The 15,689-nt window shown below is 38.8% G+C and overlaps 1 protein-coding gene across 1 annotated transcript in view; it reads right to left on the bottom strand.

The window, feature by feature from the left end:
- Positions 1-5,266: 5,266 nt before the first annotated feature.
- The window catches only part of LOC147596587 (adenomatous polyposis coli protein-like), a 139,920-nt gene continuing 129,497 nt past the window's right edge, over positions 5,267-15,689 (bottom strand). Inside the window, exons 14-16 of the mRNA XM_086769680.1 lie at positions 13,532-13,648; positions 12,320-12,534; positions 5,267-11,801 (exon numbers count right to left, since the gene is read on the bottom strand). Coding sequence (XP_086625806.1) covers positions 5,267-11,801; positions 12,320-12,534; positions 13,532-13,648 — 6,867 coding nt within the window. The remainder of the gene's footprint in view (positions 11,802-12,319; positions 12,535-13,531; positions 13,649-15,689) is intronic.

Below are 15,689 nucleotides of genomic sequence, written 5' to 3'. Positions count from 1 at the left end.
TCATGAATATGTATAACGTGTGATCAGTAATTTTATTGGCTAAGCTTGTGTGTGGCATAACTATTGATTGGACAAGAATGAAATAAGGATGGGTTATGTTATTCTTGAAAGAAGCCATTAGTATAATTATAGTATTGTTGACCATGGCATGTGTTCTCTCTTGTATTTTACGATGTCTACAAGAAGCCCTCACAAGAGCTTTTGATAGAAGCGCATATGCTGTGCTGTTAAAACAAGAAGGGGGAATTGTTTGGGACGACGAGTATCAGAAGCCATGGGAATGAGAAACAAGAAGCCATGGGAATGAGAAACAAGGGACTTTCTGAGAGAAGGAAAACAAGAGAAAGCATACCTGGTGGTGGTTGGGCAATCGGACAGTATATAAGCACATAAGCTGTAACAATAAATGATTTTCGCTTAGCATGCAGTGGGGGTCTGTAACTACGTTCCCACACCCCCCCTCACTAAATAAAACCAGAACACAGAGATAGCCCACAATGAAGAATACAATATAAACTATATTTGTATTCTGAAGCTAAGTCTTGCTTGAAACAATATTTCAGTCATGTCGGAAATCCTGACATCTAAGCTGGCATCTCTGACAAAGAGTTTTGAGAATTATCTTTAAGTTTTCATAGGGGGAAATATTCTTATAGAGAATTGTACATGAAAAATATAAATAGTTTAGTTTCCTTTTCAAGTCTGCAATATTTAGTCAGAAGAGCTTTCACAGAAATTGAGCAATAACCTTACTATGGCACACTTATGTAACTTCCAAAGAGAAACTAAAATAAATGTACATTTAGAATGATGAACTACTCAGTATTTTTGGGGAGGTCAGTTTTCCAGTTTTCACAACAAGAGGTCAAAGCTGTAAGTCAGTCCAAAATCAGCTTTATTAATATATTTTCAGTGTAAACTGATTTTCAAGTACAAGTTTGATATGTACTGGAAATGGTAAGGACAACCTTACATACAAATCACAAAAGTTGTACCAAAATCTAGAGAAATAAAGGCAGTGCATCTCAGAAGAACACCAAAATGAGTCTCTGTTTCCTTAGTGCCTTGCTTTTCCTCCTTTTGCCTTGACATAAATAATGTCCTATTATCTGCTGTAGAGACTTCATAGAAATAAAACTAAGGAAGAAGAGTAAATCTTTAGCAACATAAACCAGATATGGCTATCATTAATCTTAGGCATCATTAACAAAATCCAAGAACCAAATATATTATTTACAGCCATTTTCAATTTTTTCTGATTTTTTTATTTCCAGCATATTTTTATAGTTACGCTTAGAACATAACTTTATATCCTAATCACTAACATAAATCAAACGTCATGGATGTCCTTAAATATTAAAAAAGATTCTTAATCAGTACTAAGCATTTTAGATATAGAATCAGAGAAATATAGGTCTGGAAGGGATTTCAGAAGGTCACCTAAGCCCATCTCTCTGCATACAGGCAATATGAAATATATTTAAGTCCATCCCCGAGAGATGTTTGCTAAACCTCTTCTTAAAATTTCTGTAATGAAAATTTAACAACTCTCATGGGAAGCATATTTTAGTGTTTCACTACCCTTATAGTTGGAAAGTTTATCTTACCTATCTTTACTACAAATATAGGCTAGTTATGAGGATATTAAGAGAAACTTCCCAATTATAACAAAGTACCTCCAAGACTACCTAGACAAGCCACTATAATTTTCAAAGACATTCTGGTGTTTGATTCGCATACAATTATTTAATTTTAAAATTGAAATCAGAATTTCTTTATATGGATTCAATTTAACTTTAAACTCCTAAATCAACAGGATGTAGATGCAAAGTTGATGTCAACTAAGAATCCTGGATTACGTGGTATACCTTCAAATTAATAATTAAAAATCCAGTAAAAAAAAAAAAATCACATCATTTACAAGAAAGATTTTCTTGCATTTTAAAAACAGAGATGGTGTTCTGTATTCTACTCCAATGCAAAGTCTTGACTTGGAACAAATCGCATAATCTCTCTTTGTCTCTATTTCATCTTTAAAAGGACAATAACATTCATATCAAAGTTTTTGTGAGGACTACTATATAGAAAATATTTTAAATGCTAACATGAGGAGTGCTGTTTGTTTACAAATTCACCAGATGATATAGAAGAATGGCACATCTATAAGAAAATTTTACAGGTGACAAAGAACAGAAGAGCAAATAAGATACCACTTCTTCCAAAAAGATATTTTGGTATTGGCTTTTAAACTAATCTAAATTGATTTCTGGCTGCTGATAGTATCGCATTTCTGCTCATAAACAGTGCATGACTTATGCTGAATTTAAGATAAAATTAGATTCATTTCAATATCAGATGAAGTACAAAAGCCACAAATGTGATACAGTCTGCAACTGTGTTAAAGATACCATAAAGTTAAATTGCTCTATTTCAGTGGTTCCTGAAATCAGAGCATTTTGAATCTTGATTACCAATTATTTAGAATGAAAACTTTTGAATAGTCAAGTTAAGATACAACAAAATTGAGATACCATTTCATGGTTCATTCAAATATACACAAACTGGAAAATGTTATGTTATCTCCTAAGCATTTCTATCTTGAACCAAATCTCATATAAATTCAGGCCATATTTTTAAAAGGTTTTAGCACAAACTATCAAAAAGACTTGATGCAGCAAATGTCCTGGTTTCCATATAAAACTTTTTCTACTATGATAACAAATTTCTTGTCATAGGATTTTTGCAATGTTTTCCCTTGATCATATTTTAAAAATAAATAAAACATTAAGATTTCAAATATAATTAAAGTTTCATCTGTCCTGGTTTCAGTAGGGATGGAGTCAATTTTCTTCTCAGTAGCCAGTGTGTTTTGGATTTCGTGTGTGAAGAATGTTGATAAAAACACTCTGATGATACGAGTTGTTGTTAATGAGACCAAGGACACTGTCTGGCTTTCCAAGTCTCATTAAAGTCTCATTAATGTGCAGATGTGGGAAGCTGGGCAGAAGACAGACAGAATAATTGATCCAAACTGGCCAAAGAGAGTATTCCATGCCATAAACGTCATGCTCAGTATATAAGTGGGGGTTGCCCCTGGGAGGGGGCATTCTTTTCGGGCATTCTTTTCTGGCATCCATTCCATTCGGGTATCCGTTTGGGCACCCTTGGCATCCTTTTCTTCTCGCTTGCTTGCTGGCATCGTTCCCTCTACCTTGCTAGCTTGCTCTCCCCCCTTTGCTTGCTGCTCGGTGTCGTTCCTGTGATCGCTGCTCAGGACGGGCTGCGTCGGTCATTCGGACATCGGGTGGTGAGAAATTGTACATTGTTCATTTTATATATTTTGTATATATTAATATCCTTATATCCTGTTAGCTTTGTAGTTTTTAGTATTTTTAGTAAACTGTTTTTATCTCAACCCACGAGTTTTCCTTTCTTCCCAATTTCTCTTCCCCGTCCCACTGGGTAGGGGGAGGGTGAGCGAGAAACTGTGTGGTGATCCAGGCTAAACCACCACACATCTTATACTCACTATTTCACATTCTACATTATTTTCCTCAATTAAAAGTAATGTTTATAAATAAAAGATTTTTTTAAAAAATCCAGTATTGTTTCAGGCTTGCAGTCATGAAAACAATTATACTGCTTGGCTTCTGGAAATACCCTGCTTTTAGTCGTTATGCACCTGAGATGTGTGAAACAATTACAAATACAGTACAGAAGACCTAGGGCCTGATCCTACAGTGATCATAAGCATCCTACAACAGCCATTTGTCAGTGATAAAGAAGAGATATTGGAGGTGCAAGATTGTGTTGGATCAGGCCTTAAGTGTAAGTGCATTTTACAACACGTTATAAGGTGACATCTCAAAATAAAATACTGTGTTTTTATGTAGTGTAGAAGTAACATATACAATTTATGTATAGTAATAATTTATTCTGAAATGTTCATTTTAGTCTCTGTTGGGATATCACCCATGTCTCATTAACAGAAGAGCAGCCGCCTCACCTCAAGTACCAGAATATATAACAAGTTACAGTACAGCAAAAAAATTCCACTTACTTTAAGATGAAATCTAGTTCAGGTTAAATAATTTTGTTCAAGGTCTTACAGTTACACAGTTGTCCATTTTTTTTTTTGGAGCACAAAGAAAGTGTAAATCATTACACCATAACTATCTACGCACATTATGTGACCACAGAAATGTTAATCATTACTTCTTCAGAAAATGAACCATCAATTCTATTCATGCAGAAAAGCAGGCTGGGAAAGCCTGTTCAGCAGAAACCATAGTACTGTGAATTTCACAGCTACATGATTAATTATTATGTTAGAAGGACTCACAAATACTTCAGTACTGAGTACTGAGTTACTTTTTTGCATAAATAATATCAATTCTTCCCTGATGTAGTTTAGTCAATCTGTAATCCATAAACAAATGATAAAGCAATATGACTGTATAATCTTGTCCTGGTTCTGGCCAGGATAGAGTTAATATTTACCTGAGCTGGGTGGAGAACTGAAGCTGGTAGCCCCTATGGCTGGGATAGTTAACTAATTAGCTAACAGCTGGGGTTAATTTACCCAAATTAGCCAAAGGGCTATTCCATCCCCTCTGACATCATGCTCAGTATATAAGTGAGGAGGGTGCTGAAGGGAGTCTTCCTGCTATTTGGAAGAGACTGGATGTGGAGTTGTGTTGTGAGCTATTGTACTGTATTTGTGTTCCATCACTGTTTTTTTTTCTTCTGTCATTACTGTTAAATTTACTTTTTGTTCAATTTCAACCCATGTGTTTGTTTGTTTTTTTTTTTTCTTCTGGTTTTCTTTTGTTTGCCACATCTCCTCCTATTCTCTCGGAGAGTGGGGGGAGTGAGAGAGAGACTGCGTAGTCTGGTCCCCGTCGGGGCTGAACTACGACAAATCTTTATCTCTAATGATCATGATTTCCAGATAAGCAATGTTTAAGGGATTATGGGATGGGATGCTAATCAAATATGATAAACATACTGTACAAATATAATTGCATGAGCAGTTTTATTCCAAGTTGTCAATTAGGCATTTCTCAAAAATATTACCAGTGAAGACAAAGTATACCATCAAATATGGCTTCCAGAACAAGGACCCTCTAACAAGAATCAAACCTATTTACAAAAGATAAAAACAACAAATAAAACCAACACCCAGTCTTTTAAAGTTTTGTTTGAAACAAAATTTCTAAATAGTTACTGTATGTAATACATCAATTGCATTTATTTTTTAATGTATTTAAACAGAAGTCACCAGGTAAGAGCCGGAATGACGTTTAGGACTCTGAGTTCCGCTGGAGTCTGTAATTTCAGTCTTTGAGTCACGTTTCTTTGTGCTGTTATTTATTGGCATTGGTATTTGTGATGGCCAAGCAGAACTGTTGTCCTCACTAGTCTTTCTGAGACTTGGACTGTAGTTGAAAGGAGTCACTCTTGCTGCAACAGTACCACTAGGGGAGTTATGTTTGCTTGAGCTACTGGAACTGAATGGTGTACGCTCACTAACAGTACTTACATTATTTTCTGGTGTAGGAGCAGGATTATTCTGTACAGGTTTTGCTTTTGTTCCTTTCTTGTCTGAACTGTCTATCTGAAAGAAAGAGTTTGGACAATTTTCTAAACCAATGATATGAACATTTCCATTCCCTGGATTTTGTTTTTCATTTACCTCTTTAGAATCTTTATCATTCGCACTCCCTTCCTCTGAAACACTGTCAATAACAGGGGGAGTATTTCCAGTTGGGGATTTTCCAGATATAGGATTATTAATAGGGCAGTCCTCTATCCTCACCCACACATCCTCTGTCTTAGAGACAGCTGGTGCCATCTGATAAATTAGAGGTTTGGAATCAGAGTCATTTGTTGCACCTGAGGAAGGATACTGAGAATCATTCATTATTTGAGGAATTTCATTTTCTTTTATTTTTCTCCAAGTACCTTTTTCTGGTGCTTGACTTTCTTTACTTTGTTTGTGTCTGGAAACAGAATTTCCATGTTGCTTTTCATCTTCACTTTTTGCCTTTTCACTGGATTCTGAAGAAGCTGACAGAATTGAGGAAGAACTTCCAGTTCTTCGCCAAGTGCTTACACGAGGAAGCGATGATGAATGCTTACTATGTTCACGCTTCAATGTTCCTGATCTATTGATTGGCAATCTAGATGGACTCTCAGAATGAGAACGAGCTATGCCATGATGTTTTGCTGGTCTCCCATCATATTCTACAGAAGGACTCGGATTAGGGGTTAAATTTTGCCAGCCACTAGTCTGGGCAGTTAAATGAGTGGATAAAGACATATCAGGAAGAGATGGACTTAAAACTGGAGTCTGTATTTGGGACCTAGTGGGAGAGTCTGGCCTGTAAGGAGACAGAGATTCAAATGAAGCAGACTCTTCTAATTTCTGTCTTAGAGTTGGACTTGAAGCTTCTTTAATAAAAGTTGACTGACGAACCAGAACAGGTCTTTCAGATCTGTCAGATTCACTTCTGCTAGATTTTGTGGATGACATTCTGGATAGTTCAGCCTTTTTGTTTGATCCACTACTATTGAGAACTTGGTTTAAGCCTTTTGAAGCAGACTCACTTCTGGGAATGCCACTGGTACTCTTAGGTAAGGCAGTTTGCTTTGTAAGGTTTTGCTGGCTCATCTGCCTGCCTGGTGCTGTATATAACATTCTTACTGAACTTGAAGATTTAGTTGAAGCTGTACTAGGAGATGATGTCCTTGGCAACCAAGACAGTTTGTTGGGAGGACTTATACCATTTCTTCCTGGGGAAATTGAATTTCGGCCTGGAGATTGCAGAGGCCTGCTTAATGGCTGCTGTTGAGGTCTAGAAGGAGTGGAGTCTATAGATCCTGATCTAGAAGGTCTTTTACTTGATCCACTCTGTTGAGATGATTGTCTAGTTACAGGAGTTGACTCACATTTCACTGATGACTTGGCTCCTCTTGGAGAACTAACAGAACTTTGGCCTTCACTGGGACTCTTGGAGTTCGTATTTTTTAGTGGGGGGCCTTCTTTGGAAACAGGACTAGTACTTGAGGAACTATTTTGAACTCCTGGAATCATTGTCCTACCACGTGAAATTGAAGTCATACTTATTTGCTGTGGTTGCTTTAACTGGCTTGAAACTTCTGAAGTGGTACAAGCTTTTCCTGTAATTATACTTTTATGTACTTTTTTTCCTCCTTTGATTCCCTTATTTTCAGATTCTACTTTTTTAGACTCCAATGTACTCTTCCCCCCTGGTTTAAGAATTCTTGGACCTTTATTACTAGTAAAAGACTTTTCTTCTTGGTCTGGAGTAAGATGAAATGGTGACCCTAGAGAAATACAAGATTTTAATGAAAGGATGGAGTCAGAGTCTGATGAAGCTTGTCTAGACAGTGATGCAACAGCTGCAGCTTGATGCAAGCTACTAACTATAGAATTTGCACCTTCCTGTATAGCTTTCCAATCAAAGTTCTCTGAATCGAGTGAGAAACCATGTTCTGAATCCGGCCTTTGTACCTCTCTCAAATTCAGTGTTAAATCTTCTGCCAATATATCACCCATACTTTTGGAATTTTTTTTTTCACTTTCACTCTTTGCTTTTGAGGGTTTTTTCTTTTTAGGCATAGCAGAACTAATGCATTCCTGCAACAAATCATCTTCTGAGTCAATGCTAAGAGAACTGAGAGAGCTGTTTCTAGAGAAACAAACAGGAGTATCTTCAACATGAAATGATTTAGGTGCATAACCAGAAGTCTGTGGTTTATTTGATTCTATCTGTGAATCAGGAGCCTCAGTTTGTTTTGTAGGTTCACTTTCTTTGTTGTTGTTTTCTTGATCAATATCACCGAGGGAACTAAGAGATGAATTGCGAGAAAAACATACAGGTGTGTTTTCAATAGCAAAATTCTGCATTTTCTCATCTGTAGCTGCTCCTCTGACTGGAATATCTTTAGTTGACTCAGAGAGAGTTTTAGGTTGGCTTCTGCCTGTTGGATATTTTTTACAAACTTGTGTCCTATTACTTGGTTGCTGAGTTGAAGACTGTTCTGTCTTAATGTAGTCTTCAGTTTCTGTTTCCTTTGCTTTTCCTTTCAGCAATTCTGCCTTCTCCCTTGAAAGGTCAACATCATCATCAAAATCTAAAGAACTTAGAGAATCATTCAATGAAAAACAATAAGGAGTTCCTTCAATAGGTGTGTAATGATGAGGGGAATCAAATGCAAAACTTCCTTTTACATGCTCTTCATTTGGAAGCTTGTCATTAAAATATCTTGAATTATTTTTAAGATTCTGTTTGTTTGTGTCTCTGTTCTCGGAATAGTTTCTTTCAGTATTAATATAGCTTTTAGGCTCTGTGTTTTTTCTTACACATGCTCTATATTCATTATTTTGGGGAATGAGCTTCACTGGTGATGTTGGCTTCTTTTTATCACGTTCTGACTGATTTTTGTTACTTACAGATAAAGATGCTTGTTGAATTTGATCCATTATCTTCACTCTGAAAGGTTTGTGACTTTTTCCTTTTGGCATTGCTGAGTTGATACATTCAGCCAGAATATCACTCTCTCCTGTTTTGTCATCATCCAGTCCTGGGGCAGTCCTAGTTGAGCTTTTTGCTTTCTGAGAGTCATCTGTACTTATACCTTCTGCAGGAATTATGTCTCTCTTTTCAAACTCCCCTGACTCTGCCCTTGTGTCTGCATTCTCTACATTGGTCAACTCATTTGGTAGTGATTCTATTGCGATGTCACTCGAAGATGTAGCTATTGAAAAATTTATTGGTGCATCCTCAACAAAATATACCTGTGGCATATCATCTCCAGGTGTAAAATTCACATGTTTTTGGGATTGCAATTCAGTTTGTGAATGCAAAAGTTTGTAAACTGGCAGTTGGCTTGGCTTTCTGGTTACCGGAGGAGGTATTTTTGAAGCAGATGCTCGAGAAGGCTTTTTGGCTTTATGTGAAGATTTTGTTGGCATTGCAGAAATAATACATTCTTCCAATATTTCAGTATCATCATCATCAGAATCATCCATAATTACTTTTTCTACATCAGTAGGCTTCTCTGCTTTCTTCTCTTGGTTATCCTTTGTATCATCTGTCTGTTCAGGTTCTGCTTCATTTCCATGTTCATTTTCATGTACAGGAGGCATTATTCTTAACTCTACATCTTTCTGTATAAATGGTTCATCAAGACTCAGACCACTTAGGCTAGAAGAGCAAGAAAATCCATCTGGTGTGCTTTCTGTGGCAAAATGTAATAATGTATCAGCATCTGGCAATACCTGAACTCTTTGAACAGCTTCATTTATAGCTACCTGTCTAGGACCAGACTCTCTCTTTTCTGCATTAGGTACTTTGCTTTTAGCTACTTCTCTCTTTACCTGAGCTCCTTGAGCAGGGGGTGGAGTTTTACTTCTGCTTGGAGGCATTGTTTGTCCAGGGCTGTCTGGAAGATCACTGGGACTTATAATACCACTTAGCATTCCACTGCAAGGCTCACTTTGAAATGAACTAGCAATTGAATGGCTTTCGAAACTGTCCAGGGAACTTACAGAAGTACATCTGCTAAACATGAGTGGAGTCTCCTGCACATAATGTTCTGGTGGACTTTTAGGAGTGTGTGCACCACTCTTTGAGGGAGATTTGGCACCTGAAGAAAATTCAACAGCTTTATGTCTAGAAGAGTCAGAAAGAGATAAACTAGGAACCTGAAGTCTGCTAGATTTTGTTCTGATGTGCTGAGATGCTGATGCAACTTCATTTACTGCACCTTCTGTAGACAAAATCCCATTGTTTTCCTTTAGTTTGACTATCTGTAATGTGTTATTAGCATCTGTCACATATGTGGATTGATCATGTCCTATTTCATCTTCAGCTGACGATAAAGATGACAAAGAGCTACACCTTGAAAAACATATTGGTGTATCTTCTACACAGTAAGTTTGTATAGTTTCCTGATTAATAGAGGGAGTCTTACAGGAGGCAATCTTTTGAGCATGATTGCTTCTACTCTGTGCAGAACTTGGGTGAAGCTGATTCTGTCTCTCTGAGCTACCTGAAGGGGTTGATATGTTCCCACAGCTTGAGGAAATATGATCAGTTTTAATGCTTTGCACTGTTGAACTGTTTGAAAAAGTAAAAGATGGCTTCTGAGAAGAGGGAGGAACTTCTGTTGAATATTTTAGACTATAATCAATAGGCCGATCAACATGATGTTCCTCTTCATTGTACTTTATGCTATAATTGGTTGGTCTGTTGTCGTCTTCTTTGTGTTGTTCCTCCTCAGAGTAGTGTTCTCTATAGTTGGTTGGCTTATCATTATCATAATTATCAACCTGGCACAAGGATTGGTTTACTTTCTGATTCATTCCAAGAGGTGAGCCTACTCTGCTCTGCTCTGAACCATTGGATCCTCTTGATTGAAAAGAAGAAACACACTCTTGCTGTCCAAAAGGTGACTGATATTTCATGCGCTTATCATCTCCATTTTCAGTGTACATGGAATAAGTTGCATTTTGGCTCCTTAACTGCCTTTGTTCATTTTGTTTTATTTCATCATCTACTATATGCTTAGGCCTTGCCCATCTTTCATTTTGACAGGGACTTTGCCTTCCAGAATTTAACTGTTCATCTGAATATTTAAGACTATAATTAATAGGAGTGTCTAGCTCTTCATCATTGTCATCCATATGATTTGCACTATGTATCTTATGCGCCAAGTCAGCTGGGTAATGACCATAACTACAAAATTTACTTTCATCTTCTTCTGAGTAAGAGTCAATGGAAGATTTCATTTGGCCTCTTTTACCATAGCCGTCACTACTACTGACACTATTTAAACTATCATTTGAAGCTCTCTTGTATTCCATTTTTGTATAAAGCATAGGATGTGTCCTGTTTGAATTCTCAGATTTAGGAAAGTATGTATTTGAGTGAGTATGGGCAGGAGCTGTTCTTCTTGGGTCATTTCTATCTTCTGTTAAACAGTGCATTTCAGAAGTGGAACAAGAATTTTTGTCGTCTTGTAGAATATGCATGCTTGTTACTTCTTCCATAACTTTGTCAATCTGAGCTGCAGCAGTAATCTGCATTCCTATTCTCTTAGAGGAGTTCCCATTATTCTGTGTAGCTGGATGATAGCTATTTAAACCTACTGCTTCATCCCTATCGAGACTTCTGTCTTTCTCAGATCGAGAGTTTTTTACATTTCCTCTACTAGAGAAAGAGGAGCCAGGCAATACCATAACATTTAAATATGGTGAAAGTACAGTCATATGATCAGTATTAAAACTCTCTGATCTGCAAATCCCATCATTGTGTTGACTGGAATCCAAAACATATTCATTGTATATATTTTGCTTATGTCTCTGCTTATTATGGTGAGATGCTTTTGGGCTTAAATTATCTATGTTGTCAAAAGTCTCTGATAAATGCTGAGCATCTAATTCTGCTTCCAATGCCTTTTGTTTTCTAACATGAAGAGAGGGTAAGCTTGATCCTGGAGACATAATGTTGGCATCCTTGTATTTTGCTGGCCTGTTTGCCATCAGGTTTCTTAGAGCCGCAGCACTGCCCATTGCTATCATTTTGTGTTTTGAGTGGATGAGATTTTTGAGCATGCTCACTGCTCCCATGTCCCACAGTGCCTCCTGATCTTTTGCATTTCGTGCGGAAAGATTCCACAGGGTCCCACATGCATTACTGACTATTGTCAAACTATGTGACTTCAAATGCTGTAACAAGGTTTGTAAGCAGCTGTTCTCTCGCAAGATTTGCCTGATGTTGAGTGATTGAAAACAAAAATAAATAAGTGATATTTCAAAAGGATGAGACAGACAAAGCAAAACAAAAACCTATTATGCTATAGGCAAGTTTAATTCATAGTAAGTATACTTATGAATTCTTCAGTGCAAATTTATCTTACTTTTTCCTTAAATTTTCATCTGAATGTTAATAAAATCCTATAAAAATATCAACAGTTTGCTCCCACACTATCCTCTCCATATAAACCTTTCTAGATGGTTTCCTAAGGCTGATAATAACTTATGAATTTCCTCTCTCTTTCCAGGGAAAGCTTTTAGTAAAATTCATCATTTAACAAGCAGCAGATATATTAATCCTTTTGCATATTCCTGTTATCTAAATTAAATACTTGTCTTATTAAATCCATTAAAAAGTGAATGCTTAATTACTACAATTAAAACATGCATTCATATTAAGACTTGGTCATACAAACTATTAAATATAACTTTGGTACCACTACTGATTCTCAGAAAAATAGAAAGTATATTCACCTGTGGTCCTCATTAGTAGCAATTAAGCTAGAAACATTTCTTAATATTCCTCCTCCACTTTCTATGATGGCTAAAGTGTTTGTTTGGCTCCAGTATGTCAGTGTACCAACTAGAAATGCAAGAGCACCATCAACAGCACATATATCACCTTTGTTCTCAGTACAGTGTGCTGACAAATTCCATAAGGCACTCAAAATACTTTTTAGGGTGGATTCCTAGGAGAATAATATAATGACAGAATTAGAGGGTTTTCAGCTATTCATCATAAGCTCTCAGAAGTATGTAAATTAGCTTCAAGGAGGTAATGACAAACTTGTTTTTCTAGTGCTCATGGATGCAAAGACAGCTTTGAAAAAATGAACCAAGAATAACCTAAAGAAATAATTCCTGCTGAACCTGCACACAGTCTAAAAATACAGCTCAGACACAAACTGCCTCACTTATTCTAATCCAGATTTGCAAATAACAGAATTTATTGACCATAGAATTTCACTTCTTTCCAGTTCACTGCGGAATTTGATTTTTGATTGGCATGAAATCTCTACTGTGTTGTATGTTGATGACCAATGTTTTGCTTTCTGTTTTTCTGCATATACCACTTTCTCTAGCTTTTCTTCACAAATGAGAATTAAGTATGTTTCAGGCTCTGCTTTCTGTGCTGATAAACTAGAGGCAAGCAGCAGTGCACACATAACTACTTCTGTTTGCTTCTCTCTCCTTCCCTCATCTATGGACTTGCTATTGCTTGCCAGAAAGTTTCAGAACTATGGACCACAATACTTGTCAGCTGCCATAAAAGTAAAAAGTTTGTAGATTATCTGACAGAGGACACTGGGATAGAATACAATGTTGTTGGGATATCAAGTAGACATCTCCAGAATGACAAATTCATAAAATCAGAAGATGATTTTATTAAAACTCAAAAATTACAAAAAAGGCTATTAGAATAGCACAGCTGATTAAACTGAAGAGTGAAAGCTATCAATCTTTGTAAATAAAACTACAAAAACACTAGTAGTCTTCAGATGTCATTGCTACATTGTCATCTGCTGCTTAGAAAACTCAAAGCAATTCTCTTCTTCAAAGGAAAGTACCCGAAACACTGCAAATATTTGACTGCTTATGTTTAAAAAAGGATAACAATATTTGTATTTTGTGTAAAATTAATGCAATCTCTCCAAAATTCATCTCATAATCATTTATATATTATACCTTCTTAACTTCTAAAGCACATTCCATCAATGCTTTCACACTTTCAACTTCACGTAGGATCTTTTTACTGTTTACATCTGCTCGCCAGGACAAGTTCCTCAAAACACTTGCAATGACCTGCAAAACATGAAAGAAAAACAATGTATCTTGAAATAGCTACACCTTTATTAGGTTATCAGCATTCCCTCCTGGTTTTCTAAGCACTATAGAATTCATTAACAGTGGCAATGGTCAGCTGCTCAACTAGCTTTTTTGCTGAAATTCACTTTAACTCTATTGCCAGCTGGACTGTCCTATGTCAATATGAAGTTTGATCAAAGGTACTGGCTTTTGTGTATAAAATAAAGATTTGAAAGTAGGTTCCCTGAGGTACTGGAAGACCACTATCAGGTCTCCCCGGAGCCTCCTCTTCTCCAGGCTGAACAGCCCCAACTCTCTCAGCCTGTCCTCATAAGAGAGGTGCTCCAGCCCTTTTATCATCTTTGTGGCCCTCCTCTGGACCTTCTCCAACTGGTCCATGTCCTTCTTGTGCTGGGGGCTCCAGAAATGGACACAGCACTCCAGGTGGGGTCTCACCAGGGCAGAGTAGAGGGGGAGAATCACCTCCCTCGACCTGCTGGCCACGCTTCTCTTGATGCAACCCAGGATGCAGTTGGCCTTCTGGGCCGCAAGGGCGCATTGCCTGCTCATGTTGAGCTTCTCATCCACCAGCACTCCCAAGTCCTTCTCCTCAGGGCTGCTCTCAATCCATTCCCCACCCAGCCTGTATTTGTGCCTGGGATTGCCATGACCCAGGTGCAGGACCTTGCACTTGGCCTGGTTGAACTTCATGAGGTTGGCACGGGCCCACCTCTCCAGCCTGTCAAGGTCCCTCTGGATGGCATCCCTCCCTTCCAGCGTGTCGACGGCACCACACAACTTGGTGTCGTCGGCGAACTTGCTGAGGGTGCACTCTATCCCACTGTCCATGTCGCCGACAAAGATGTTGAACAGGGCTGGGCCCAGCACGGACCCATGAGGGATGCCACTCGTGATCGGTGTCCACATGGACATTGAGCCGTTGACCACCACTCTCTGAGTGCGGCCATCCAGCCACCCTCTTATCCACCGAGTGGTCCGTCCATCAAACCCATGTCTCTCCAGTTTAGAGAGAAGGATGTCGTGCGGGGCAGTGTCAAAAGCTTTGCACAAGTCCAGGTAGATGATGTCTGTTGCTCGTCCCTTGTCCACCGATGCCGTCACCCCATCATAGAATCATAGAATAGTTAGAGTTGGAAGGGACCTTCAACGGTCATCTAGTCCAACCCCCCTGCAAGAAGTAGGGACATCCCTGACTAGATCAGGTTGCTCAGAGCCTCATCCAGCCTGGCCTTGAACGATTCCAGGGATGGGGCATCCACCACCTTTCTGGGCAACCTGTTCCAGTGCTCTACAACTCTCATTGTAAAAAATTTTTTTTCTAATATCTAATCTAAACCTACCTCCTTCTAATTTAAACCCATTACCCCTTGTTCTATCACAACAGGCCCTACTGAACAGCTTCTCCCCATCTTTCCTGTAGGCCCCCTTGAGGTATTGGAAGACCGCTATCAGGTCTCCCCGGAGCCTCCTCTTCTCCAGGCTGAACAGCCCCAACTCTCTCAGCCTGTCCTCATAGGAGAGGTGCTCCAGCCCTTTTATCATCTTTGTGGCCCTCCTCTGGACCCTTTCCAACTGGTCCATGTCCTTCTTGTGTTGGGGACTCCAGAACTGGACGCAGTACTCCAGGTGGGGTCTCACCAGGGCAGAGTAGAGGGGCAGAATCACCTCCCTCGACCTGCTGGCCACGCTCCTCTTGATGCAGCCCAGGATGCGGTTGGCCTTCTGGGCCGCAAGGGCGCATTGCCCACTCATGTTGAACCTCTCGTCTACCAACACTCCCAAGTCCTTCTCCTCAGGGCTGCTCTCGATCCAATCCCTGCCCAGCCTGTGTTTGTGCTTGGGATTGCCACGACCCAGATGCAGGACCTTGCACTTGGCCTGGTTGAACTTCATGAGGTTGGCACGGGCCCACCTCTCCAGCCTGTCCAGGTCCCTCTGGATGGCATCCCTCCCTTCCAGCGAGTCGACAGCACCACACAGCTTGGTGTCATCGGCGAACTTGCTGAGGGTGCACTCT

Source organism: Chlamydotis macqueenii, chromosome W (assembly GCF_036417535.1).
Source record: "Chlamydotis macqueenii isolate bChlMac1 chromosome W, bChlMac1.mat, whole genome shotgun sequence".
Lineage (NCBI taxonomy): Eukaryota > Metazoa > Chordata > Aves > Otidiformes > Otididae > Chlamydotis > Chlamydotis macqueenii.
Note: the sequence above shows the minus strand (reverse complement) of the source record. Positions and strands in the feature narration are given on the sequence as shown.